The sequence below is a fragment of the Pseudorasbora parva genome, chromosome 3, assembly GCF_024679245.1.
Source record: "Pseudorasbora parva isolate DD20220531a chromosome 3, ASM2467924v1, whole genome shotgun sequence".
Classification (NCBI taxonomy): Eukaryota; Metazoa; Chordata; class Actinopteri; order Cypriniformes; family Gobionidae; genus Pseudorasbora; species Pseudorasbora parva.
Window position 1 is genome coordinate 37,268,069 of NC_090174.1, and position 26,622 is coordinate 37,294,690.

A 26,622-nucleotide genomic window follows, 5' to 3' on the forward strand; every position below is an offset into this window, starting at 1 on the left:
GGTGAGTAAACCATATGGGCTATAATTTTCCATTTTAAGCTGATTCTTAGAACTTAGAATAAATGTATTTGGAAATTTTGTTTACATTAAATTAAATGCAGATCATAAAAACTATCCCATGATTCATTTTTGACTGCTAAAATATGTGTCTGCCCTTTTATATTAAAATGTTTTAGAACGAAAGTTTTAGATTTTAGCAAGGGCCTTAAATATGAGACACTAAATATGAAAAAGCAGAAAATATTTGTCAGAGGAAGGAAATTTTCATCCAGTAGGACCGTAGGACCAGAGCAATAGGGGAGTGTCTTCTGTTGTCAGGGACAACAGCATCAACACATAGTGTAGTGACAACACACACCCGCACCGTCCAACAGACACACTCACACACTCGCAGAGAGAGTCAACAAATGCGTCTGCATGTCTGACTCAGTCAGTGAATCGATTCCTCTTTCAGTGGATCGAGCCAGACAGCAGCGATCAACCAACTGAAGAGTGCCTCTCTTGGGGTCGAGCACTGCTCAGAGAGCCCCTGATTCCACGAGGGAACCGCAGACACTTGGCAGCAGGACTGGAGGAGGTGGAGGAAAGGGGAGGAGGGACACCGGTTTACAGATTAAAGCCCTCTCTGTTTCTCTCTCTTTCATTCCCTCCGAGTGAGGAGAGACAACTCTAGGAACTGCATGCTGTAATCACATTGCTTCTGTGTAATTTGCTCCTCTCAATTACTTGTCCTTCCTCCTCTTCTACACTGCTGCGGTTTGGAGGAAAGGCACGATTCAAAAGGACTTTTGCGTCCCCTTCCTCTTTCTGTCTCTATCTCTCTCTCTCGCTCTCTCTCTCTTTTCTTTAAATGTAAGTGGAAGGTGGGATTTGGGGGGAGTGATTTGGGGAGTGGGGATAAACCGTTGTGACCAGCTGGAGAGATGGGCAAATCCAACAGCAAACTAAAACCTGAGGTAGTGGAAGAGCTGTGCAGAAAGACCTACTGTAAGTACTGCTTTTTAGTCCTTTCTTCCATGTCTTGTGCATTTTTGTGCTGGTTAATTGCAATGTTATTTCTATTTTTATTGTTATTTTGTATTTATTATTAGCCTATTGTACTTACTTTAAAACCATCTTTAAAAATACTTTGGTGGATCTGATGAAGTCGCATTTGGCTGAATTATAAGAGTAATTTAATATAATATAGTGATAGTTTAATATAGTGAGACTGCTTTTGATTGTTTGTTTACTTGTTTGTATACTGCTTGTGAGCGATTACATGTCTCTGTAAATCGAACAGGATCATAATTTCGTTTCTGGGGTCACTGATTTTCCTCTGTCACTAATCATATAATCATTAAGCGTGTTTTGACTGGCTTGCGTCTCTGTTGTGAGAAGATAAGGTGCCTACATGTATCAGCTGGCAGCAACTCTCACGTCCAGTCAATAAGGTGTGGGGCTAGCTGAATTGTGTTGCAACAATCCTTCCCTGAGGTAGAGAAAACATATTAGCATTGTCATTATCGCATCAACTGGCATTGACTTGATTTAGATTACTGAAATGAGATGAGGCTTTGAGACCTTGCTAATGCTGCATATTAATCATAGTGCGGAATAGGTGAAGACAATTTTAGATGGGAAGGTACAACAGCAACGACAATTATGATTAGCCAAGGTCACACAAATACACGTTACCATCTACTCCAATTTTTCACAAACCTTTAGCGTTAGAGGTTTTTGTTCTTGAAATTCAGCCATTCAGCCTACAAACTTGAATGTTTATAAGTTGAAATCAATGAAGCTTGACAGTTTTTGTTTTTTTGTGACAAGTGGTGTTTTGGAGGGAAGTAGCCTATATATCAAGAACCTGAGTTGATGCATTTTATATGTTATTAATTGTAACAAGCCTTCTTTTAATAGATTGATGTCATTATTCAGCAGTTAGTATGAAACTGGTGCTAAATAAATTAATGACCCTAGGCCTACCATTTAACAGTTTCAGTTGATCAGTTCCCAAGGACATTGTCAAAGATACACTTGCTACAAGTATGGGTAACTTGGTTAAAATTTGACCAAGTTCTCCTTTAAAGGTGCCCTAGAATCAAAAATTGAATTAACCTTGCCATAGTGAAATAATAAGAGTTCAGTACATGGATACCACATACTGTGAGTCTCAAGCACCATTGCCTCCTACTTCTTATGTAAATCTCGTAAATCAAAAAGACCACGGAAAAATAAGTGCTTCTCGACATAAACCCAACCGTGACGCAAGCGTTTTGGATCATTTATATGCAGGGCCCCAATATTTGCATCTGTCCAAACATGTGCATTGTCAGGCGGAACTGACGAAGCTGAATCATCCGGTAAACAAGCTGCTCGCATGGACACACTTCATGTTCCAGGCTGTTCAGGAGACCTGAGGACTTTTCTACCCTTCCCACAGATAAAAAATGTCAACAGTCATGGTGGATGTTTATAATCCGATACCACAACAATTTAATTCAAGATCATTCTTTTGTTCGGCCCATTTCAAGCAAGCTTCGCTCAGCGTTTTAAACTGGAGAAAGTGGCAATTACAAGTGTATTCCTGCAAGTAGCGATTTATCCACTTATTGATTGTTTAAACAATTTCTGATTAAATTGAAAGAGACAGCATTGTCTAGATAACGTAAGATGCTAGTACAGTAAGTTAGGAAACACCAAGTACTATACAAAACTAAATAGTGTGTCTAATGACAAAGGGTAATATTATTTTGTATTACAAAATACAACCGTAGATACTTTGCTTGCAGATTGTTCATTAGATCCTTCTAGCAAACGTCACCTTTTCCACCATATAAGTTAAAACGATCATTTGACAAGGCTATTCATTTTGTAAAAATATAAGTTATATATTTATATTTTTGAGAACTGAAGTATGGTATTTCCTATGATGTTTTTGCCTATTTGTATTTCAGATTAGGCTACATCACAGTCACTGCGTTACCTTAGCCTACATTGTAACTAACGTTATATAAACATGCAATATCGTCGACGAAATAAGACAAGTCTAAAATGTAGACTGAATGACACTTTAAGCAGAACATCTCAAATGGAGATTGATGAAATGCAGCTTACTTGTTTATTGGTGTTTTCAGATCATCCGTGCGCGAGAGAGATCACATGCATATGGTTGCCAGATTGGACATGTTTAGGTAAAACATCTAGGCTCTGTTTGGGGGATTTAAATGACTGAAATCTGGCAACCGCACGAACGCGAACTCTTTCTCGCGCACGGATGATCTGAAAACACCAATAAACAAGTAAGCTGCATTTTATCAATCTGCTTTTGAGGTGTTTTGCTTAAAGTGTCATTCAGTCAGTCTGTGTTCTGTCAGGACGGTCAGGACTCACGAGCTGAACAGCTGATCTGTGAGCTGCTGAAATAAGCCAATCAGAGGCAGAGCAGAGCAGAGCTCAACATTCATATTCATAACTCTTCCAAATAAGGCAAAAACAGAGCATTACATCCTAGGGACAATTTATAGGGTTGTAAATTAACCTGTAAACCTGTATCTAGACAATTTTTGCCCTTAAATAAGCCTCATGTAGACCCTCTATGTAGATATCAGAGAAAAATTATAAATATTGTTTCAAATTATTCTAGGGCATCTTTAAACTTGAATGGAATTTAAGCACATTCCTAGCGGTATTGAACCGTTTAATGAACATCTTCAGAGGTCTGTTTTGTGCGCAACGGGGGGTAAAGCAGGGCTGTCAGGAAATAATTTCCTGCTTCTTCGCTGCAGGGTTAAATCAGTGTGGGAGCAGTGCACACATCTAACGGGCTTTCAATAAAAACCATGTCTGCAATAGAATCCTAGCATCAAAGACTCATGTCAGTCACTATTCAGACAACAAGTGTTTTAATGCACTAGTCATGTAGTGACCTGAAGATGTTTTTTCCCCCAGCATAATATATTTGACGTTGGATAGGGAATGATTGAAAGCACCCAGGTCTAGCTGAGATCCAATCCCTCTTGCTTATTTCTATGCTATTGGTGTGGCCACTGCTATCGAATGTTATACACTAAAGACTGGGATTTTATGGATGACATCCTCATACCCCACCACAAAATTCAAAGTGGAAAGAGACAACTAAAAGATGCGTAACGCCAACCCAGTTCATTCTCAGCACGGTCTTCCAGTGTTCATGGGCAGCTCCCTCTCTGTGCCTCTGCCAGCCTTCTATAATGAGACGCTGAACAGGGTGGGATGACCTATAATCAAAGTCAACTCAATGTGAATTGATGTCCACATCTCATTTTCCCTCCTTAAAGTCCCAGTGAACCGGAAGTAGCGAGTGAGTTTTCTTCAGTGCTGTGACATATTTCCAAGTGAGACGGAATATTGAATAGAGGGCAGTATTTGACTTCAACGCTCCTCCTCTCCATCTTGCAATCATAGCAGACTAACGGTTGAAGGGGAGTGTTTGAGCTTTTTCAAACCTAAGCCGTCAAACTGCCGTCAACTGAGGAGGAACGCCGTTTAGGCACTTCTCCAATTTTGATTAAAGATTACCGCAACAATTTTTTTCTTCTTCTGTGTATTAACTTGCACATATTAACCGTTCACTCTAAGACTTGTAATATGTTTAATATGAGTAAATAGGGTCCATTTTGATTTCATGAGGACTTTAATGTAAGAAAATGCATTTATAAAATACAATAGCAAGGGTGGGACTTGATTGTGGAAGATTGGATAGGATAAGAGGGTGGTCAAATACATGAATTTGCCAGATCATTTGCCAAAACAATGGCTTAAATGCTATTTGGCTATTGGTAAATATTATCCAGTAGCCTGCATTGCCCAAGTCAGCAGAAAAGAAAGTTGTCTTTTTTACAATTTGGTTAAAGATAAAAAGGAGAAAACGTTTAGGTTATGTAGAACAAAAAGTGAAATGATGATTTGTCCCCATTGGGAATATGCGATAAAAAAAAGTAAATAGGATCATTTTTTCCCCCCACAAGTATTTCATGTTTGAGTTAAAGCCTGCATGAAATGGAATTGGATCTGTTTTCTAAATGCATGTTATTGATCTTATTGTGATCTTATACATATGTTTCTATTATTATTATTAAATGTCATGACTCAGCAGAATTCTCTCTGGTGATGTATGCTGGACTCTTAAACCCCGCCCTTTCTTAAAATTGATTGCAAGCTTGCATTCAGATCTGCCTCCGCTATTCAAAAACCCACGGATAGAACCAAGTCCCTGCCCTTCTTTTTTTTTTGTTTTTAGATAATCTATTCACTTGCATTTGTCACAACACAAAAGCGCTGTTGCGACTTGCTACCTGACTTAAGGCAGAGATAAGGTTCTTTGCTCTCCAGTCATTACAGTAAACAATGTACAACACATACATCATGGAGCAAGCCTTCCTTACAAACACCATGAAGCGTTTAAATATTTGCATTGCAATAACACCTTTATGTACATGCAAAATAACAAGCAAGCAATCTGTAATCAAACATTAATCTTGTTCCCTTTCTTCTTTATCTCCTCGTGTTTCTTTCAGTTTTTCCTCCACTCCAGTTCTCTCTCGTCTTTTCTCTTTAAGCATGGTTGCAGCTTGTCTCTTCTCGTTCTCTTTTCCTAATATCTACACTGTCTGTTCCACTCACCTCTCAATCTTTGTGTCATTACCACTGCTTCCACATCAGCTATGTTTAGCTTCTCTCGTCCAGAAATGTAACCTTTGGGTTTTCTTGATTGATTCACTTATCTAGTAGCGGACCAACAGCCGCCTCTTTCGCTTAAGCTGTGTATTTCACACACGTTATTTTCTTCATGCTGTTCTTCGTTTTCTACGGTCACCATGACGATGAGCTGAATCCATTGTTCCATTTAAAGAGTGCTAGTATGTCTTCCACTGCTCCGATAAGTAGAAATAGGATGATGGATCCCCTCCTTGCTAGACTTCATATTATTTCCACCTTGTCTGCAAATGATATAGTCATGAAACTATAGTAATTGACTTCTATGAGCCACTGAGTACTTTCATGTTGTCCAATTAAGTTTTTATAGCATAAAGGGATTGTCATTCTTCACGCAAAAATGAAAATTCATATAATTTACTCACCGTCAAGTTGTTCCAAACCTGTATGAATTTCTTCGTTCTGCAGAACACAAAGGAAGATATTTGGAAGCATATTTGTAACCAAGCAGATCTCGGCAGCCATTTACTAGTGAGGGGAAAATACTATAATAGTCAATGGCTGCCAAGATCTGCTTGGTTACAAATATGCTTCCAAATATCTTCCTTTGTGTTCTGCAGAAGGAAGAAACTCATACTGGTTTGGAACAACTTGAGAGTGAGTAAATTATGACAGAATTTTCATTTTTGGGTGAACTATCTATTTAAGGTCTTTATAGACCAAGCCATATATTCAGTGCAATAAACATTTTAGTTTGAATGTTAATCCTGTTCCCAAGCCATCAGTATGGCAGGGTTTTTTTCCACAATAAAAGGTTATAATCGCTTTTCCATAATACTGTGAAGAATAACGATTGAACTGACCAATAAATAAGATTTCTGCTTTTATTACAGCTGCTGCTGTGACTTGGTGGCACTTATGAACATGTTTTAGTGACAGTGAATAGAAGAGGAAAAATCCAGACTATTGTCTCTGTACTCTTTTATTGGGTGTTGTTTAATAAACTATAGTGAATACAATAATCTGAAATACTGTTTGACTTCCTTGAAAATTGGGTGTCAGAAATTCAAAGTTGCACATAAATTTGTGTATTGGAGGACTAACCAGGGTATTTCTTCTTTTCTATAAGCTTCACCTATTGTCAAGGTGTACATTTGGATTGAGACAATCTTCTGTTTGTTTGGTTTTTACACATTGTGAACAAATCACGTGGAGAAATTAGACAAAATTTTTATTCCAAAACTTTTTTTTGTTGGTGTGAACCAGTCCTTTTATTCCTTTACTGCCCCATGCCGTTTCCTCTGAGTGTTATACTTGTGTATCAAGAGAAGGTGTACCCAGAGAGAGACAGAGAGGATAACCTAGCAGTGGTGGTGATGGCAACCACTCAGTCTCTTTCCCTGCCTTCACATGGAGTCCACAAATAGGCTTAATCAAATATAACAGTGAGTGGCCCAGGAGAGGCAATGCAGGTTATGGCATTATGTGGAGGGAGGTTTACGGAGAGTCTGCTTCCCACAATGGGGCCCACACAGGCAGCCTGGCTGGGGATGTTCTCTGTTTCACATAATCAGCAATGCACTGCACTTTCATGAGATGTTTTTATTAATGGATTGATTCAATACAGAGTTATTTTTAGTGTATACTACTCACTTAGTCACTTTATTCACAAACATTGGGACTATTTTATCCAAGCCCAATGGCACTGATCATCTCTGTACTTAAACTAGAATACCTTATTCCTTGTGTGCTCCTTTATAAGCTGTGTCATAATTCTTGTTGGTGCTGCACTGAGGAGAGAAATGCTGCTGTTGTTATATTTCAGACTGCCTTGAAGGTATTGTGTTTATAATCTGTCATAAACTGTTGGGATTTTGCCTATTTTGCTTTGACCAGGTAGCTACTGCTTGGGTCCCTTTGGTGGGCCTGTAGCAGTTTGAAAGCTGTAGCAAACTTTGGGCGATTTTTCTGGGGTTTTTTTTACGGATGACTACAGGACAGAACAGTCTTCTTCTGACAACTTCAATGACACAGGAGAGTAGAAAAGGCCCATGACCAGAAGCTCTATGATCACGCTTTCCATAGGAGTGGAAAAAAGTAATTAATTAATTGTAAAAAGTCATTCATTAATTTGCTTTATGATGTATCTGGGGTTGTATGTCTGATGTGAGAAGGTGGGGATTTAAAATGGAAATGAGTGAAGAGACAGACTAGCCTTGAGCTTCAAATATTGATGATATTGCAATAAATTTCCAGGTGTAACAGCTAATGTGAATGTAACTTAAAGGGATAGTTCCCCCCAAAATGAAAATGTTTTGTTTATCTGCTTACCCCCAGGGCATCCAAGATGTAGGTGCATGTGTTTGTTTCTTCAGTAGAGCACAAATTAAGATTTTTAACTCCAATCGTTGCTTGTATAATGCACGTCAATGGGGTGTAATTCTATGGGAGTGAAAAGCACATACATACGAATCCATATTAAACCCTGTGCCTCGTGGCGATCCATTGATGTCTTAAAACACAAAATTATCTGTTTCTGCGAGAAATCGAACAGTATTTATGTTCTTTTTTTTACCTCATAGCAGACGAATCTCATCTAGTATTCCCAGCGCCATTACTTTTGTCGAATAAGGTCAATATCCCGGCGTGATAAAATATAGTTATAACAAGCAGCAATTATCGGGGCCAAGCGGTAAGAAGACAAGACATGTCAAAATGGCTGGGAGTGTCAGATCAACTGCAACAATGTGCAGTTAAACACATTTTAAGATGATTTTAGGCAAAAAGGCTAAAAAATGCAATGTAGTATATGGGAATTTCATGTTTTGTTCTATTATAGTGCCACCAAAAGGCACAATCCTACCATTTTTAAGTGTCCATGCTGATGACCCATACAAAGTTTCATACCAATCCGTTCATGTGTTTATAAAATACAGCATTTTAGCACATAATTCAAAATAACTGACAGCCAAAATGGCCAATATGGTCAAATTAATCGACTCGGCATGACATACCGAATCTAACGAGACCACTTTTATGATTTTTGGACAAGGACAAATGGTTCAGAGGTTATAAGCAAAAATAGCCATTTTTCATATCTCCGGACCAGTAGGTGGAAATGCTGAGCTACGTAAAATTTGTTTGCGCGTTTATCAAAAACGGTTTGACGAATCAATTTGAATTCATACATTTTTTGTCAGCATGGTGTGAAGATGATCTGGTTAAATTTTCGTGTAATCGTGTAATCTAGTTGGAGTTTGAAAAAGTAGATTTTTCAGAAAATTCTAAATGGCGGGAAAATGTTCATAACAGAATGACCTCATAGGGTGGATTACAATCGACTTGAGCCAAGGAATCAGGGATTATGGCCATTATGGTTCAAAAGTTATTAGCATAAATATGAGTGATATTTTGGACAGGTTTTGGCACTAGAGGGAATGAGTAAGAGACTCCAATTTTGGTGAGGTTACTGTTGGTACTATCTGTGTGCCAAATTTAATAACTTTCCCGCAAGCGAAAAAAAAAAAAAGCTTTGTTACAGTAATGTTCCAGGTAGTTAGCAGAATGATACAGTTTGTGTTCAATATTGGGACTGGTGTTGTTTTTTTTGACATACATGGATTGGTATATATATTAGAATATTTCGGAGTCAAGACCCAAAATGCTGGTGTGTCTTGCAATCATTTGAGTTATAAATGAGACTTATGGCTCCCAAGGCACCGGATTGTTCATTATTCCTTGCCTGTCTCTGTCTTTTGCTTTTGTCTTGCTCTTTGCTGGTCTTAATTTGCTGCCACAGCCCACGATTGCTGACAGTGAGGGGGAGTGGCGTTGTAGAATAAGTAGAAGTGCTCTTCAGCATGATGGGCAGATGAGATGTTCTGTGGTTTTTTTTATGGGCTGGCTCACATGGTTTGTGAGGTTGCAGACTATCGTATATTGAGTATATTTTTCTGTTTTGGATGGAGAAGGATGTTTTTCTTCTATTGTTCACTTGTTTTCTCTCTCTCTCTCTCTCTCTCTCTCTCTCTCTCTCTCTCTCTCTCTCTCTCTCTCTCTCTCTCTCTCTCTCTCTCTCTCTCTCTCTCTCTCTCCCTCGTTGTTTGTTGTAGCAGATGGAGAAGTAAGTATTGAATGGAGTCACGTTGGGTCATGAGCGCCGATGAGACACACTTGTGTTAGCAAGTGCCCTCTGCCCTCTCCTCTCCCTGTCCAGACATATTTTTGTCATACCATGCATCCTTTAGTAATGTAAATATTTTATTCCTTTATACATTTATTATAATATTTGCCTCTATATTCAGCTAGTACTCTCACGCATCAAGGCCTGGTTGTCATATATCTTTTTTCAACTCTTTCTCCTCATCCATAATGAAAGAATTGCTGATCCAATTGTAAATATCTTCATTCAATTTCATATTTTTCCCCAATTTTTTTCCTCCTCTCTACCTTTTGCTCTACTTGGATGCACATCACTGACCTTGGTAATGACATCACTCCTGCTCCAGACAAAGAGCCGTGTGTGTGTGTAGTGTGTACGTGTGTGTGTGTATAGTTACACACAGTACTCAAGAGTATTAAGGTGTAAACAGTGAATTTACACAAACCGTAATGACCATCTGGGCCAATGGCATATTGATATTATGTCAGGTCAGTAGATGCTAAAGTGTTGCATCATCCTCTAGTCTAGTGTATCATCTCACTAGGGCATCTCATTACACGTTGTTCAAAGTTTTAAACGTAAGAACTCTGTGCCTATGAAGTTGCTTTAGATAGATTGAGATGCAAAGTGTCTCAATGGTCAGTCTTGGGAAGGTTCTTTGGAAATGTAATAGGTTACAGATTACAAGTTACCCTGTTTAAAATGTAATAAGTAGTGCAACGATTTCAAAAACTTTATTAACACACAATTCTAAATAGTCTTCTTACTGATATAAAAAATCTGCATACTATTCTTTTAAGGGAAAACATTATACCATATAAGGCCTAAAATGTATGTTTGAAGAAGCTAAAATAGATTTTAGTTTCATACTCACTGGCAACCCGCACAGACCCAAATTCAGCTAAAATATTGTTTAGACTCAAATATGACCATTCATTTTGTGTTAGTAGTTAAGTAGTTCTATTTTGCAAGTCAAAATGGGACAAACTAATAGAGATATTTGTCTGCTAGGTGGCGTTTCATCATAGGAGATGCTTCTTCAGGTAAACATTGAATTTTTTGATGTTGATAGCATTTTAATAGTTGGAAAACATATTTTTCTCCCTTTGTAATCATTAACATTTTCATATGTAATCAGTTACATTACTGTAATCAAGTAATTGAAATAGTTACACTATTTCTACATTTTAAATGAGGTAACTTGTAATCTGTAACCTATTACATATACAAAGTAACCTTCCTAAAACTGTGCAACAATGTTAGAATGGCCTATAAATTCCTCTTCTTTAAGAGGCAGTCTAAGTGGATCTTGTTTAAAGAACAAAACTAAAAAATATAATGTATATATTTTATATTATCTTTATTTACTGCTAGTTACTGTTGCTGGTCCGCTCACTGAAGCATTGGATCTAAAAGTGTATTTCTACTCATGCATATGTATGAGGAATAAATCTTGGGAAAAAGCTCTCTTTGCGATGGCCCAGGGGCTGTCAAATGTAGTGACAGACCTGATGTTAGTAGTGTTGACATGGCAGCCTCTAAGCTTTGAGAGACAACTACAGCAGTCTTCCTGTCAGCTACTCAGCAGATGTTGGTTATCTGGAAATGCAATGCAATAATTCACGTCTGTCTATCTTTAAAGATAGACTACTTTAATATTCAGCTATTCATTATTCAGCAAAGATTTATTTTACAAATGCTGTGATTTTGAACTTATCTATTCATTAAAGAATCCTGAAAAAGTATGACTGTTCATAGTCAAGCGTATGTACATTCCCTGCACCATGCAAATATATGCTGGTTAAATAATTCACCCCGAGAGTTGTCATCGACTAACATATGTTTATAAATTAATAAAGCTTTTTTTTTTTTCTCAAGATTTTTTGTTGTTGTTGAAACCTTCTTTTTACTGTTAAAATACATTTGTTTTAATCTAAAGTCATTTTATTTTTTACTTCTTTGTTTCAGTATAGCAGCTTAAAGTCCTAAACTTTTTAGTTTTTTTAAGCCAATTTTGGGAATTCTGCTTTTGATAAATCAACTTGTACACTGTAAAAAAAAAAAAAAAAAAAAAAAAAACAAATGTGTTGGGTTTTGTTGGTTTAACTTAAAAAAGTAAGTAACCTGGTTGCCTTAAAATTTTGTGTTTATTGAATTTAGGAATTTGAGTTTATACAATGAAGGAAATTTGTTTAATAAATAGAAACTCAAAATATTATTGTATCTGAACCACATAAAAATTTTGATAAATCATGAAAATAGCACAATTTGGCTTGTCTCACTGCGTCATCAGAAATAAAACACACATAATTACCTAATATGCTTACAAAATCTTTTAATAATATTTTAATAAACATTGTCAAATCTCAAAAAATGTTCATTGTATCAACTCAAATTTTTTATTTCAATGAACTCAAAATTTTAAGGCAACCAGGCAACTTTTTTTCTAAATCATTCTTTACAGTGTATAGGAGTTGCTGTGACATTGTGGATTACATTGGACCACCAGCTAGACCAGCACAAACCACCCTAGACTAGCATGCGATTTTTCAGAAACTTTCAGCTAGTTTCTGTAGTTTGAACAAAATCTGACTCTCTTCTGTACTCTGTCTTTGTTTTGCAGTCACAGAGAAGGAAGTTCAGCAGTGGTAAGTGTGCTCTTTATGTCCTTTCTGTAAGCATTCCCAACTTTCCTCGTCACAAGTTAAACCGAGAGATAATTCAATCAATCATTTAAATGTCAACAAAGGTGTTGTTATCCAAATGTAAAATAACTTTCTATCCTCCTCCATTATTATCAATAATGCACAGAATTGTTTTTTCATCCATCCCGAGTGCATAGTTCTGACATGCACTGTAAAAAATTATTTAGAAAAAAGTTACCTGGTTGCCTGGTTAATACAATGAACATTTTTTGAGATTCGACAGCCTTTATTAAAATATTATTAAAAGATTTTGTAAGCATATTGGGTAATCATGTGTGTGTTATTTCTGATGACGCAGTGAAACATGCCAAATTGTGCTATTTTCATGATTTATCACATTTTTTATGTGGTTCAGAGACAAACATATTTTGAGTTTTTATTTATTAAACTAATTTCCTTCATTGTATCAACTCAAATTTTTAATTTCAATAAATTCAAAATTTTAAGGCAACCAGGTTACTTACTTTTTTAAAGGGGGGGTGAAACACTCAGTTTCAGTCAGTGTCATGTCAATCTTGAGTACCTATAGAGTAGCATTGCATCCTGCATATCTCCGAAAAGTCTTTATTTTTTTTATAATTATATAAGAAAGATGCGCTGTTCCGAGTCTTTCCGAAAAAAGCCGAGCGGGTGGGGGCGTGTCATGTGAGCGGAGCTAAATAATGACGTGTGCAGCAGCGCGCTGCAGTGAGGAAAGTGAGTCGCTCTGTGAGGAAAGTGATTCGCTCTGTGAGGAAAGTGATTCGCTCTGTGAGGAAAGTGATTCGCTCAGTGAGGAAAGTGATTCGCCCGCCGCGTGAGGAAAGTGATTCGCTCTGTGAGGAAAGTGATTCGCTCAGTGAGGAAAGTGATTCGCCCGCCGCGTGAGGAAAGTGAGTCGCTCTGTGAGGAAAGTGATTCGCTCAGTGAGGAAAGTGATTCGCCTGCCGCGTGAGGAAAGTGAGTCGCTCTGTGAGGAAAGTGATTCGCCCGTCGCGTGAGGAAAGTGCTAATACAGATCGACCGCCGGCCTATCAGTGGGTAAGTCAGTAGCTACTGGTTATATCACCTGTTTAGCATCCTACAAGCCAGCGCTTTGATGGGCGTAGCCTGTTGCTTTCGCTCTCTCCCTCGCTCTCTCTCACGCGCTTCCGGTAGAATTGTCCGTACGGCCCATACAAGGAAATTCCGCCCCCATTAACGTCAAAGGGGACGCATGATCTCAAAAAACTTGCCGAAACTTATGACTAACCGGAAGTAGTATTTTTGACAAAGAAATACTCCCATCAAACGTCCACCTTAACTTTTGAAACTTTGTCTATGTTTAGTATGGGATTCCAAGTCTTTAACAGTGTAAAAAGATCAGTATGCATGAAACAGCATTTCACCCCCCCTTTAAGTTAAACCAACAAAAACCACCACAAATTGTTTACAGTGTGGCCATAAAATACTGCAGAGAGTATCTGCTTGAGTAAATTAATATGTTCATGTTGTGAACATATTCATGTGGTTTCATTGGTCAGACTACTTATTATGCTTGTTATATGGATTAATTACTAATAAAAGTGTAAATAAAATGTTGTGGTATACCATCAAGTAATAATAATAAAGCTATTTGAATTGCTCTTTAAATAAATGTGAATTTATTTTGTATCTATTAATTATGCATTCATTAATGTCATTGTTTAGGAGAATTCGCACCATGTGCCAAAAGAGCACTTTATTTTATTTTAAAAGACTTATTGACCTTATTCACATACCTAATTGACCATAATATGAATTGAATTTTAGTGTATTTTTGACAAAAAGAAAAAGAAAGGGCGCACATCATCATTGACCCATGGGACACTTTCCGACAGCAAACAATGACCGTACCTCTCTTCTTTACTCTGACTGACTCATCTTGAAAATGTCTGCCACCAAGGAAGGGGATGTTGCAAAGTACCACATTATTGTAGATATTAAGTGCCTACTCGGAGCACAAATTCTGCATAAATTCTTAACTTCACATGCCATCATCTATACTCCTCCTGGCTGCTCTATGCCTCTCACGGCAGATGGGGAACGGTTGACTCTAGGCAGGGTGCCCAGTAGGGAAAGAGAGAAGGATCAAGAGAGAGAGAGAGCGAAAGAACAAGAAAAGAACTAAAATCGTGGAACAAAGAAGTGAGATAAACAATCCTGATATAGGCAGTCTACTGTACGCAGAGTATTGGAAAACAGTTTTCTGCCTTTTTGATGACATTTCAAAGGTGGGCCAGTCTTCTGTGACTCAAAAAAGCCTTGCATTTTATGTGTTTATCTAGAGCAGGGGTCGCCAACTGGCGGACTCCGGTCCGGATCCGGACCGCGAGATGCATCCATCCGGACCGCGAAGCCGTTTGACACACTGAAATAACTAAATGCCAAATGCGATTTAAAATAAATAAATAAATAATCACATTTATTTCAGGCAGCTCAGTAGAACCGTTTTTCCTATGTTGCCACGGTTGCGTTGACAGGATCTCACAGCGGACGCACACATTACGAGCGAGCTCAGTTTTGAATCGACTACTGACAGAAGAACTTCATGATGAGTGTATCTTGTAGCACAGGGTGAAATCAGTATGTACATGGAGGATTTGAGGGAAATATAATATAAATGTAATACATCGTGCAGCTCTTCTGTCAGAAGTCGATTCAAAACTGAGCTTGCGCGTATGTGAGCGTCCGGTGTGAGATCCTGAGACGCGCCCATGAGCTTCAGTCCGGTGTGCGGCTACGTTACTATGCTCACTACATGTTTAGACGCGCATTGAAGAGACTGAAGAAAACGGCGCGCAAAACAGAGGCTGAATCAGAAATTGGCCCCTTAACCCTCATTCACTATTCCCTACGTTTGTCCACTATTACAGTTCACTTGAAGGAGTGAATGAAAACGAGTGCATGAAGTCGGACAGCTGTTGTGTGTACATCGGCTGTACACCCGTTATTGCGGTGCAACATGTGAGTACACTCAAACATGTCCACTGTGGTTTTGGATGCCACTACAAATGGCTGTCCCCTCAAATAATGCCCTATTTAGGGTATAGGGGCGATTTCTGATTCAGCCATACACATTTTAAAGACCCCTCCTCAGCAGTCTGAGGTAAGGGCGCAGAAAATAAACGAGCCAATTTCTCACATGCACTGAAGTTCAGACAATGTAGCTATATTCACTTTTTTATTATTATTATTATTTTTTTTTTTTTGGAACAAGGAATGTTTATGCTTCCATTCCATCTTTAAGTTCAACTCAGCTCAGCCTTTTGAGAGGCTATTTACGTTTTTCTGGATTTAAAGGAACAGTTGAAATAAAGAGATAAAATATTTTGTGGACTTTTTCATTTTTCCAACACTGGTGGCACCTTATTTTTGCCTGTTTGTGTTTCTGGATGATATTGCAAATGATTTTTTACCAGTGCAATTTGAAGCACAGAGAGAGCAGTGCTGAAGATAGTCTCTACCTAACTAAATGTGGGCTATACATGTGAATGAACATAAAATTATGTTATGAGATTTCTGTTTTGTTTTTTAACCAGGAGGGTTTGTGTTCATTGATTGTTACTGTTTATCTCAGTTCAGCAGAAAAAGCAATTTAGTTGCTAGTAATGTTGAAATGAATGTATTTTCAGTGCAGATTTAGAGATGAAGGCATTTTTTCATTCATCATATTTTTGTCAGACATGGCTACTGGTTGAATTAGATATTTTGTACCAATGCAAACAGAATAACCTCAAAATTAAATACATTTTTTGAAGGATTACCTATGTTTGCTTTAAAAAAATGAAAAGACATACTTTATCTATATGAGAACATATTATATTTTGTTCAATAAAGACATTTTAATCTACACTAATTTCTTTAGTCTGGCAAAAAGACATCGATTCATGTTTTTAGGTATATAACTGTCCGGACCTCTGCCGGTGAGAAGGTTTTTTTTCTGGACCCCAAACTATTTTAGTTGAAGACCCCTGATCTAGAGCAAGCCAATAGACACCCTGCCTTTACTTCTTGTTTGATTCTTATACTCACAGCGTATGTACTGCACTGTACTTTATACACTAGCATCTCACTAGAGATGGCTCTGTCAAAGACAGGCACAACTGTCTTGTGTTGAAGACAGCGGAGCCCCTTCAAGCTCAGTCTAGCGCTGATCAGATCGCTAAGCAGCAAGCCTAGACATGCCAGGCTGTCATGCATTGCGCACAAACATACACACGCACAGACACACACAGCTCAAGGTGCACATCACTTTCTTCTTCTATTTCTCTGATGCCATAGACGTACGTTTGTTGATTTCAGAAGTAGACTTGCCTTTGAGCTATCTGTAGGCTATTGAGTCCCCAGAGAATCGGTAGATGAAGCGTTACAACAGCAATTTCAGAGTATTCCTGGGGAATTGTATTATCAGACACACAACTTTTCTGTTCCCTTGTTTAGCAATAGAGTTACTGTAGTGTACAGCAGCTTGAAGCGTTTTAAAAACGTTTTACAATTTCTTAAGCAGACTGAGTGAACAAAAATATGTCTCTGTGCCTATGAAGAAAAGAAAATGCATGTGTAACAGTATATTGGATCCGTGCAGCTCTTAAAGTGACAGTAGCCTAATATATCTACTGCCATCTCTATAATAACTGAAAAACTTTATTTGTAATGTATATTTTATGTAATGTGTATGTATATTTTATTCATAAAGTTAATAAAATAAACATACACATTTCACATTTTATGTTTGATAAATAAACTATTTTACGTTTGATAAATAGCATTTAATAAATAGTTTACATTTGATAAATAGTTTACGTTTTACAGTTTATGTCTCTTGAATACCTGAAAATCTTAAAACACACTGCCTCTTTGTATTTTTTTGTATTTATCTTTGTATCTTTGTTTTTTGCTAATTTGTTAATTTGTTCTTTTTTAATTAATGTTTACTTGCATTTAAAGGGTATATAACAAACACATTTTCTGCCAATCTCATGTTAATCTTGAGTAGCTATAGAGAAGTATTGCATCCTTCATATCTTCGAAGAGTATGAGTTTTTATCATATTTATAAAAGACAGATACGCTGAACTGATAATTTTCCAAAAACACTCAAGCTCGTGCAGGTGTCTGGTGCATTATATTTCTGGGGACCCGCCATAGGCGTAATGGTTTTTATACTTAACATACTGTATATTCTGTCCCCTTACACTAATCCTACCCCTAAACCTACCTGTCACAAAAAAACTTTTTGCAATTTTTTTTACATTTTCAAAAAAACTCATTCTGTATGATTTATAAGCTTTTGTACCCATGGGGACCTCAATTTAGGTCCCCACAGTGTCAAGAGTCCCCATGAGTCAGTGTGCATTAAGGTTGAAGTTCCCACCAGCGCACACACACACACACACACACACACACACACACACACACACACACACACACACACACACACACACACACACACACACACACACACACACACACACACACACACACACACACACACACACAATATACATACATATACAATACATCATGGCATTATCCCTGAATAACGTTTGATTCACTATACGTTTGTGTTGTTTACATTATATGCACTTAGATGACTTCATGCGTTCATAGAAAATAGTTTTTAGTCTGTGCCAGTGTTTTTTTTTTTTTTTAAGTGTTTGCATTTTACACGCTAGTACCGATATTATATAGATTATTTCAGATAAGTTCACAGATCTTGCAACTAGCAAGTTTGGGTCACAAATACTGAGAGCGATGAGGTCTAAAATGCAGAATCCAACCTGATATTCCTGGAAATGAATTTACAATTGATGACTGACGTGACCTGTAATATCCTGGGCAGCCATTTCACCCTTTGCCCAAATTGCTCGGAAATGATCCCCAATGATAGCCTTGGATTTTTTAGGGATCAATTAGCGTACAGAAAATGCGCTCAAGTGTTGTTTTTGAAAATTACAGGATACATTGACAGAGGTTCAATTTGCCCTGGCCACATGTTCTGTAACACGGCAGTGCGTTTGGGTGCTATCAGTTTATGTTCCTGGAGGAAGATGTCTTAGTTTTGTCTTTGGGTTGTTTTTGTTATAGTTTTTTTACACATTTCTTTTACACGTTCAGAAGTCCGTAAGAATTGTTTTTGTGAACCCCACATCTGGATTTATTTGATCATTTATTTGGTTTTAAAATAACTTTTCTATTAAATATTTACATTTTCTCCTTTATTGGCAAAGCTAAATTTCAGTTTCATATGATCCTTCAGAAATCATTCTAACATGCTAATTAATATAAATAAATCAATCATACATGTTTTTATTTTAATTTTATAAATTGAATGTGCCCTTGCAGAATGAAAGTATCAATTTCTTAGTCTCTCTCTCTCTCTCTCTCTCTCTCTCTCTCTCTCTCTCTCTCTCTCTCTCTCTCTCTCTCTCTTTTTTTTTTTCAATCCTTCCTCCCCACTTTTCCAATCCTGTTTCATTTTCCTGTCCATGTGGCAGGTATAAGGGTTTTATTAAAGACTGTCCCAGTGGTCAGTTGGACGCAGCTGGCTTTCAGAAGATCTACAAGCAATTCTTCCCCTTCGGCGACCCCACAAAGTTTGCCACCTTTGTCTTCAACGTCTTTGATGAGAACAAGGTAACAAGAGTCTGAGAAAAGCAAAAGTCAATAAAAGATAAGCACTGTTATATTAGCCTACTGGGGCTTTTTTAAAATTGCAGTATAACAATAAATGTTTTGATGTGAGCTGTTTTAAATCATCCTCTTTACTGAGTTGGAAAATAATCTCTCCCTGAAGAGCTGTTTGGCTAAACAGCTACAAACCCCCCCAACATTCACTTTAATTTACTCAGCGACAGGGACATTACCGGTATGTAGGCCTATTTCCATTTTAGTCATAGAAATGCAGCTTCGATAAATCTGTGGTAGAACAATGCACTTTCCGAGTCTGAACAAAATTATGATGCATTTAGGAGCTTTATACAGAACATTACACACAAGAAACAAAGTGTTTGTGTGTATACTTCAGGAATTCCCTACATTGTGTGGACAAGCTCACCCCATAAGGATAGTAAAACCAGAATTTTTGGTCCCCGTTAAGAAAACAGGAATTGTAATTCATACTATTTTAAAAAAACCTGTAAAACAGCAGAATGTTTTCTGTGAGGATTGTGTTAAGGGTTAGGTTGGGATAGTGCATGACTGTGCAGTTTGCATCAATTCACAGAATTTCAATTCGACCAACTGAAAAATTTAGATGTGATCAGTCATTAGAAAATGTTCAATTGGAAACCCTTTGTGTGTGTGTGTGTGTGTGTGTGTGTGTGTGTGTGTGTGTGTGTGTGTGTGTGTGTGTGTGTGTGTGTGTGTGTGTGTGTGTGTGTGTGTGTGTGTGTGTGTGTGTGTGTGTGTGTGTGTGTGTGTGTGTGTGTGTGTGTGTGTGGTCTCATTTATATGTTTTTCTATCCTGGTGGGGACTTCAACCTGAATGCATACTGACTCACAGGGACTTGTATGAGTTTATAAATCATATAGAATGAATTTTTTGTTGTTGAAAATATAAAAATGCAGAAAGTTTCCTGAGGTTTAGGTGTAGGGTAAGTTTAAGGGGATAGGATACAGTTTAGTATTCTATAGGATAAACACCATATAGATTGTCCCCACAAAGATAGTGAAAGACTGTGTGTGTGTGTGTGTGGGGGGGGGGGGGCTGTTTTCGTGAAATATGAGGACACAAATGTGTATAATGACATAGGTATTACAATGAGAGAGAGGGTGAAATATGAGGACATTGGCCATGTTCCCACATTTCAAAATGCTTATAAAGCATACAGGATGAGTGATGCAGATAATGATACAGGATGCAGAATGTTTCCTGTGATGGGTAGGTTTGAGGGTAGAGGCAGTGTAGGGGGATAGAAAATTCGGTTTGTATGGTATAAAAACCATTACGCCTATGGAATGTCCTCACATTTCACAAAAAAAGAAAAGAAAAACGTGTGTGTGTGCACATGTTTGAGTGCGTCTATGAGTGAGTAAGACGGCACTGCCGATGTCCCGGTGGAGTTTTCTCAGATGTTTCTAGATTTTCAGTGGGACTACAATCATATATCACTGTCAAAAGGACATTTCTGATGTGTAAAACCTTCTGTAAAATAGTACTGGACACAGGTAACAACAGCCTTCCCTGCTGCTACAGTATTTAACTGCAGTGTTTTCACTGTCATTCACACTGTTTGCCATATTTGGTGTCTTTTTCATCTCAGGTGTGAGTCTGTAACAAAGCTGTATAAAATCAAACATTTTTGTCAGCCCTTTAGACTTCTTTTTACAATTCACCTCAATCAATCAACATTTATTTATACAGCCCTTTACAACACACAAAGTGAACCAAAGTGATTTCCAATAAAAATAATAAGACAACTTAACAACCTCATGTTGTCTTTCTGTTGTGTATCCACAGGATGGACGCATTGAGTTCTCAGAATTTATTCAGGCTCTGTCTGTCACATCTAGAGGGACACTGGATGAAAAACTCAGATGTAAGACCAGAATTTCTTTATAAATCTCATAATGCCATCGGTACCTCAATGCTTTCTTGTTTCTGCTCCAGATACGTGTTCATTTATCTGCAGAAGTCATCTTGGGGAGTGACATTTCAGTGTCTTATATTAAGACGCCGCTTACCCAAACCGAATGCACTAGTAGATGATCTGAACAAGTCTGCCACTCCATTTTAATTTATCATCTTGACTAATGAAAAGATGATCGTGGTAAAATAATCAATAGAAAGGTCTAGCATTAGTTTTCTAATGAGAAGCTACACTTTTATTCTTAGCTCTTGAGAGAGAGCGAGAGAGAGAGAGAGAGAGAGAGAGAGAGAGAGAGAGAGAGAGAGAGAGAGAGAGAGAGAGAGAGAGAGTTTCTTAATGTGCTTGTTTGTTATTGCTGTCACAGGGGCCTTTAAACTTTACGATCTTGATAATGATGGCTACATAACCCGAGATGAGATGCTGAACATCGTGGATGCCATTTACCAGATGGTGGTGAGTCATATGCTTCTCGCTAAACCGTAACTTTCTATTTCTATTGAGGAAATGAAAGGGCTTTCTTGGAAGGCCAACATTGTCTTTATTGTAAAGCCTTAACTCTAGAAAATGGGTTATGTGCATTTGATTGATAAAGAGACTGCAGTGTCTACCTTTGCAAATACTGGCTTCCAGAAAGCTTTATAGCATGGTGTGCTTTTTGATCTCACAAGAGGTTTTTATGCTCTTCTGATCATATACAGTCGGCAAAGATGCCCATTCAGCTGTGCTGTAAAACGAATCGCAGTTATTAGTTACCATTTATTATACCATATAGATTTGGCAACAATATGGTTGTTACAAACAACATGTTTTTTCAGATGAGCCGATAATTAACAGTAGCCTACTTTTAAAGTATTTATTAAGCAGTATTTTTTTAAAAAAATTAACACTACACTGTAAAAAATTATTTAGAAAAAAAGTTACCTGGTTGCCTTAAAATTTTGAGTTCATTGAAATTAAAATTTTGAGTTATTACAATGAACATTTTTTGACAAGATTATTAAAAGATTTTGTAAGCATATTGGATAATCATTTGTGTGTTATTTCTGATGACGCAGTGAAACATGCCAAATAGTGCTATTTTCATGATTTATCACATTTTTTATGTGGTTCAGATACAAAAATATTTTGAGTTTCTATTTATTAAACTAATTTCCTTCATTGTATCAACTCAAATTTTTTATTTCAATAAACTCAAAAACCACCACATTTTTTTTTTTACAGTGTAGTAACAAACAATTCCATTGATAGCTACTAATATCAAATAATGTTATAGAACCCTTATTGTCAAATCCATTTATGTACAACAGAACACTGCATTTTAGATTTGGGTATTGTGTTTTGCCCTTGAATGCTATTGAACTGACATAATTCATCATATTTTAACTGCTGGAATCTCTTACATTGATTTTTAAAATATATTTTTAACCCCCTTCAATTTGATCTAATACATGCAGCCAGCTTATATTCACTGCCGTATTCTTTTTGTTCAGTTGGTTGGCAAACGTTTTTTATGTATCTATATAAAGAAATATACTATATAGTTCTCTGGGTAACAGATTATTTGTTTCTGACTGGGGTTGTTTCTTATCGTGCTGTGAAAGGCCATATGTATAACGTGTCCGAGGAATTCTCGTCTTATGTCTTGCAGGGAAACACAGTGGAGTTACCCGAGGAGGAAAACACACCAGAGAAAAGAGTCGACCGCATCTTTGCTATGATGGATAAGGTTAATGCTGTATATTTATTTACTGTGTATTTAGTCTTCCACTACCTTATTTCTCACAAGCACAACATTACTTGTATAGTTGTCTATTTTAAAATAAACATGTAAAATGTAGCCTACTGCATTTATAGTGAATTGTACTCTCTGATCATTTTTCAAGTCATTGTCTAACAATCCAGTCCCATGACTTCTTACAACTAAGTATTCATAGCTATAGGTTTATTTTTGCTGTGATTGTCAGGAAAGCTGTCCTTTGTCAGGCACTCGAAACACAGATGGTACGCTACATGAAAGACGGAAAATTGAAGCTCTAGAGGCTCTCGGAAAGCTTTGATAAAAGAACCTTTGAAAGAACATGGAGCTCTTGAGAGAAAAAAAGAGATCTGAATGCATTATTTCAAAAAATGTCTCTACCTAATTCCCTGCATATGTTTGCCCACTAACTGTAAGCATTTTATACCCAGTATGTGTGGTTGAAAACAGAATGTGACTTATGACTAACTGTCTTCCTTTTGTCAATAGAATGCAGATGGGATGCTGACTCTGCAGGAGTTTCAGGAGGGCTCCAAGGCAGACCCCTCTATTGTACAGGCACTCTCCCTTTATGACGGCCTGGTGTAGGGCCATCTAAAAGTGGTGTTCAGTGAGTCCCATTTTACATTTTCATGAATGCTGATAACAGCAATGTACCAGTCTGCTGACAAATTAAGTTTATGAATGAACACATCAGTGTTGTATTTATTAATGCTTTTAATTAGCTTTTATTTTTATATTTTCAGTTTGAATCTTACACACACACACACACACACACACAAACACACACACACACACACACACACACACACACACACACACACACACACACACACACACACACACACACACACACACACACACACACACACACACACACACATACATACATACATATGTATGTATGTAGGTATATGCATATGCAAAGTGCTTTATAAATGAAGTGTATTATTATTATATTCTATGCAACTTTACAGCAAGGCAAATGCTTAAGAGTAAATGATTGGATGATTATTGCAGTGGTTATTATGTTTCTAGCATGTTATTAGCTTTTCATTTCTTAAACAACCATTTAGGAAGACACGTCATGGCCATATTCCAGGATCAGAATGTCACGATTCACCATGAGGCTCAAGTTGTGAAAGAATGGTTCGGGGGGAGCATGAAGAATCATTTTCACAGATGAATTGGCACCTCTGAGTCCCAACCTTAAATTCATTGAAAGTCTTTGGGATGTGCTGGAGGAAACTTTACAGAGTGCTTGACTCTTACATTGTCAATACAAGATCTGGATGGACCAAAAAAATGTATGCACCTCTTGATGGAAATACATGTTATGTTATTTCCATCAAGAGGTGCATCAATGTTTGGTCCAGATCTTGTATTGACAATGTAAGAGTCAGTCAAGCACACAACGTTTCCTCACCTTTTCTTACCTAAGCCATATACCTTCTATGTAGATATCAGAGAACAATTTAAAATATTGTATCAATGCAATATATATGGCACCTTTAAGAAATGTGAAGCTACACACTCCAGCAATCAGGGTTGGAAGAATTGTTGCCAAACATATAACATGCTAGAAACATAATAAACACTGCAATAATCATCCAATCATTGACTCTAAAGGATTGGCCTATTCAAATCAAAACAGCAACTTTTTTTGGACAGGCAGTGTATTTACAGTATATTTCACTTTAATTTTTTTTAGTTCATTTTTTTCTGTAAATTTTCTTTATATTTTATTTTATTTAAACTTAGTTTTTAAAGCTACACTGTGTAACTTTTTTAGTTTATTCTTAGCTAAAAACTTAAAAATATATGTGCTCATTGATTTATATTTACTTCTTTCAAGTAAAAAAGTATTCTTGTAAGTTTATAATACGCCATTGAAAATACATACGAGTGAGGTGTTTGAATGCCGGTCGCCATGTTGCCCCTCCATCTTGAAAGTATATTAGCCAAAGAGGGACATACCTGTAAATTCAAGCTTCGCCTTTCACGTTTTAACACTCGACAGCACCGTGTCAAATGTGAAGAGGGGGATTGCGGTGTTAATCTTGGACTAAATCGGCCACCGTAGGAGTTAAAACGAAATCGGAATTGAGAGGAACAGAAACTAATATTCACTGGATGGTCATATACCTTTACACCGCTAGATGGGGGAGAAAATCACACAGTGTAGCTTTAATAGATTTAGTTTGAGCTGAAAATAACATAGCCACACATCCTTAAAGTTCTTCAGGTATGTGTGTACATTTCTTCTTTATATTCAGGCAAAGGAAACATTTGTTCTGCAAAATGTTTAGCCCAAACGACTCCTTTTATTTTTCTGATGGAACAACGCGGAGGCCTTTGACAGTTGCATCTGTTTGAAAGCACCAATTAAATGAATGACAATTTTTGCAATTGATTAATCTTTTACCCACTCCATGTAAATGTAAAGTTTCTGTCTTTCATTCCTATCTAGATAATCAATCCAATACATTTATGTCATTCTACTGGCACTGTGAGAGGAAAGCTCTTTGGCCTGCCAACACGAAAGTGCATTGTGGGCGCTGCTCTTGAGAGGGGATCAGCTGTCAGTCACTCATCTCTGCCGTCACTGGAAAACCAAAAGCCGCTCAAGACGATGTGAACCCTTCCAGAGCTCATTTGGGAAGAATGATGTACAGTAAATGAAGTCTGATGGGTTCAGTGCCCTTTTTGTAAAGAAAAAGAGACGCTCGTACAGAGAGAGTGACTTTGAGGGCATTCGCATCAGTGTTATTAAATGTATAACTCAAATATCCTTGACACCAATGAATGAGCTCCATATATTGCTGTGGTCTTTGTCATAAGTGATAGGGTGGACCTAGCTGGATTTTAGTCTAGCCTTCACCACTACATGATGAACGAAGATGAAGTTGCACCGTTCCACAAAGCTTAAGCCAGCACTGGCATTGAACAACATGCTATCAGTCGTATTTATTTATATAACCTGTAAACAATAAACAAAATCCGATTATTAATCCTTAACTCTGACAGCCGTATGAAATTCTGACAGCCATGATGTATTATTTTCAACCTGTATACCGTCACGCTTGATCCACAGGCAGTCTCCTTGTGATGTAGAATGCAACTTTTTTACAGTATTGCATATGACTGTTGTGATGGCGTAGGAGTACATGCGATGCATTGAACACAGCGCTCTTTTCAGACAGCTATTGCGTTGAACCTAGCTTGTTTGAAAGAATGAGACTCATGTTGTATCAATTGCATATATAGTATTCAGCAGCTCTATACGTGCCCACAGTTTTCGAAGGTCTGCACAGTGTTGCTATATTTGGATTTCTGGTAATGTCAATGGGATGTGAAATGAACAACCTTCATTTATTTTACATCTTTCTAATAGTCATCTGAAATGTTAGTTAATTCACACAGACACTGCAGTAGATGAATTATTGTGGTTATGGAGTTATGTTAATGAAAATTGTTAATGGAGTCTCTTTAAATACATTTTTTTAAGAAAATATCTTGGGGGTCTTATTGTTTTACAAGAAGAAATTTCTCCTGAATATTGCATGCTATAGATAACAATCACCATCTTTATGCTCGAAAATAACAGGTGATTCAATATCTTATTTTTCTGTAGAGAGAATCACTGCTGTGAAATATCATTGGTTTTAATATGTTTTATGATTGCAGTCTTTGTTCATATTCAACTCATTTTCAACTCAAATGTCTATTT

The 26,622-nt window shown here is 37.3% G+C and overlaps 1 protein-coding gene across 1 annotated transcript; it reads left to right on the forward strand.

Moving 5' to 3' along the window:
- The first annotated feature begins 371 nt into the window (after window positions 1-371).
- On the forward strand, window positions 372-26,419 carry ncs1a (neuronal calcium sensor 1a). Its single transcript, XM_067438698.1, has 8 exons — window positions 372-987; window positions 12,465-12,489; window positions 19,043-19,181; window positions 21,007-21,085; window positions 21,501-21,589; window positions 22,785-22,862; window positions 23,382-23,502; window positions 25,363-26,419. Exons 1-7 carry the CDS (start codon window positions 924-926, stop codon window positions 23,478-23,480), a joined length of 573 nt encoding a protein of 190 aa, XP_067294799.1. The 5' UTR covers window positions 372-923; the 3' UTR covers window positions 23,481-23,502; window positions 25,363-26,419.
- Window positions 26,420-26,622: the final 203 nt, after the last annotated feature.

Bases quoted from the DNA above. Each gene is read 5' to 3' on its own strand.
- ncs1a (XM_067438698.1), top strand. From the start codon at position 924: ATGGGCAAATCCAACAGCAAACTAAAACCTGAGGTAGTGGAAGAGCTG. The intron at 19,182-21,006 runs GTAACAAGAGTC...GTGTATCCACAG, and splicing joins ACGTCTTTGATGAGAACAAG to GATGGACGCATTGAGTTCTC. The intron at 22,863-23,381 runs GTTAATGCTGTA...TTTTGTCAATAG, and splicing joins TCTTTGCTATGATGGATAAG to AATGCAGATGGGATGCTGAC.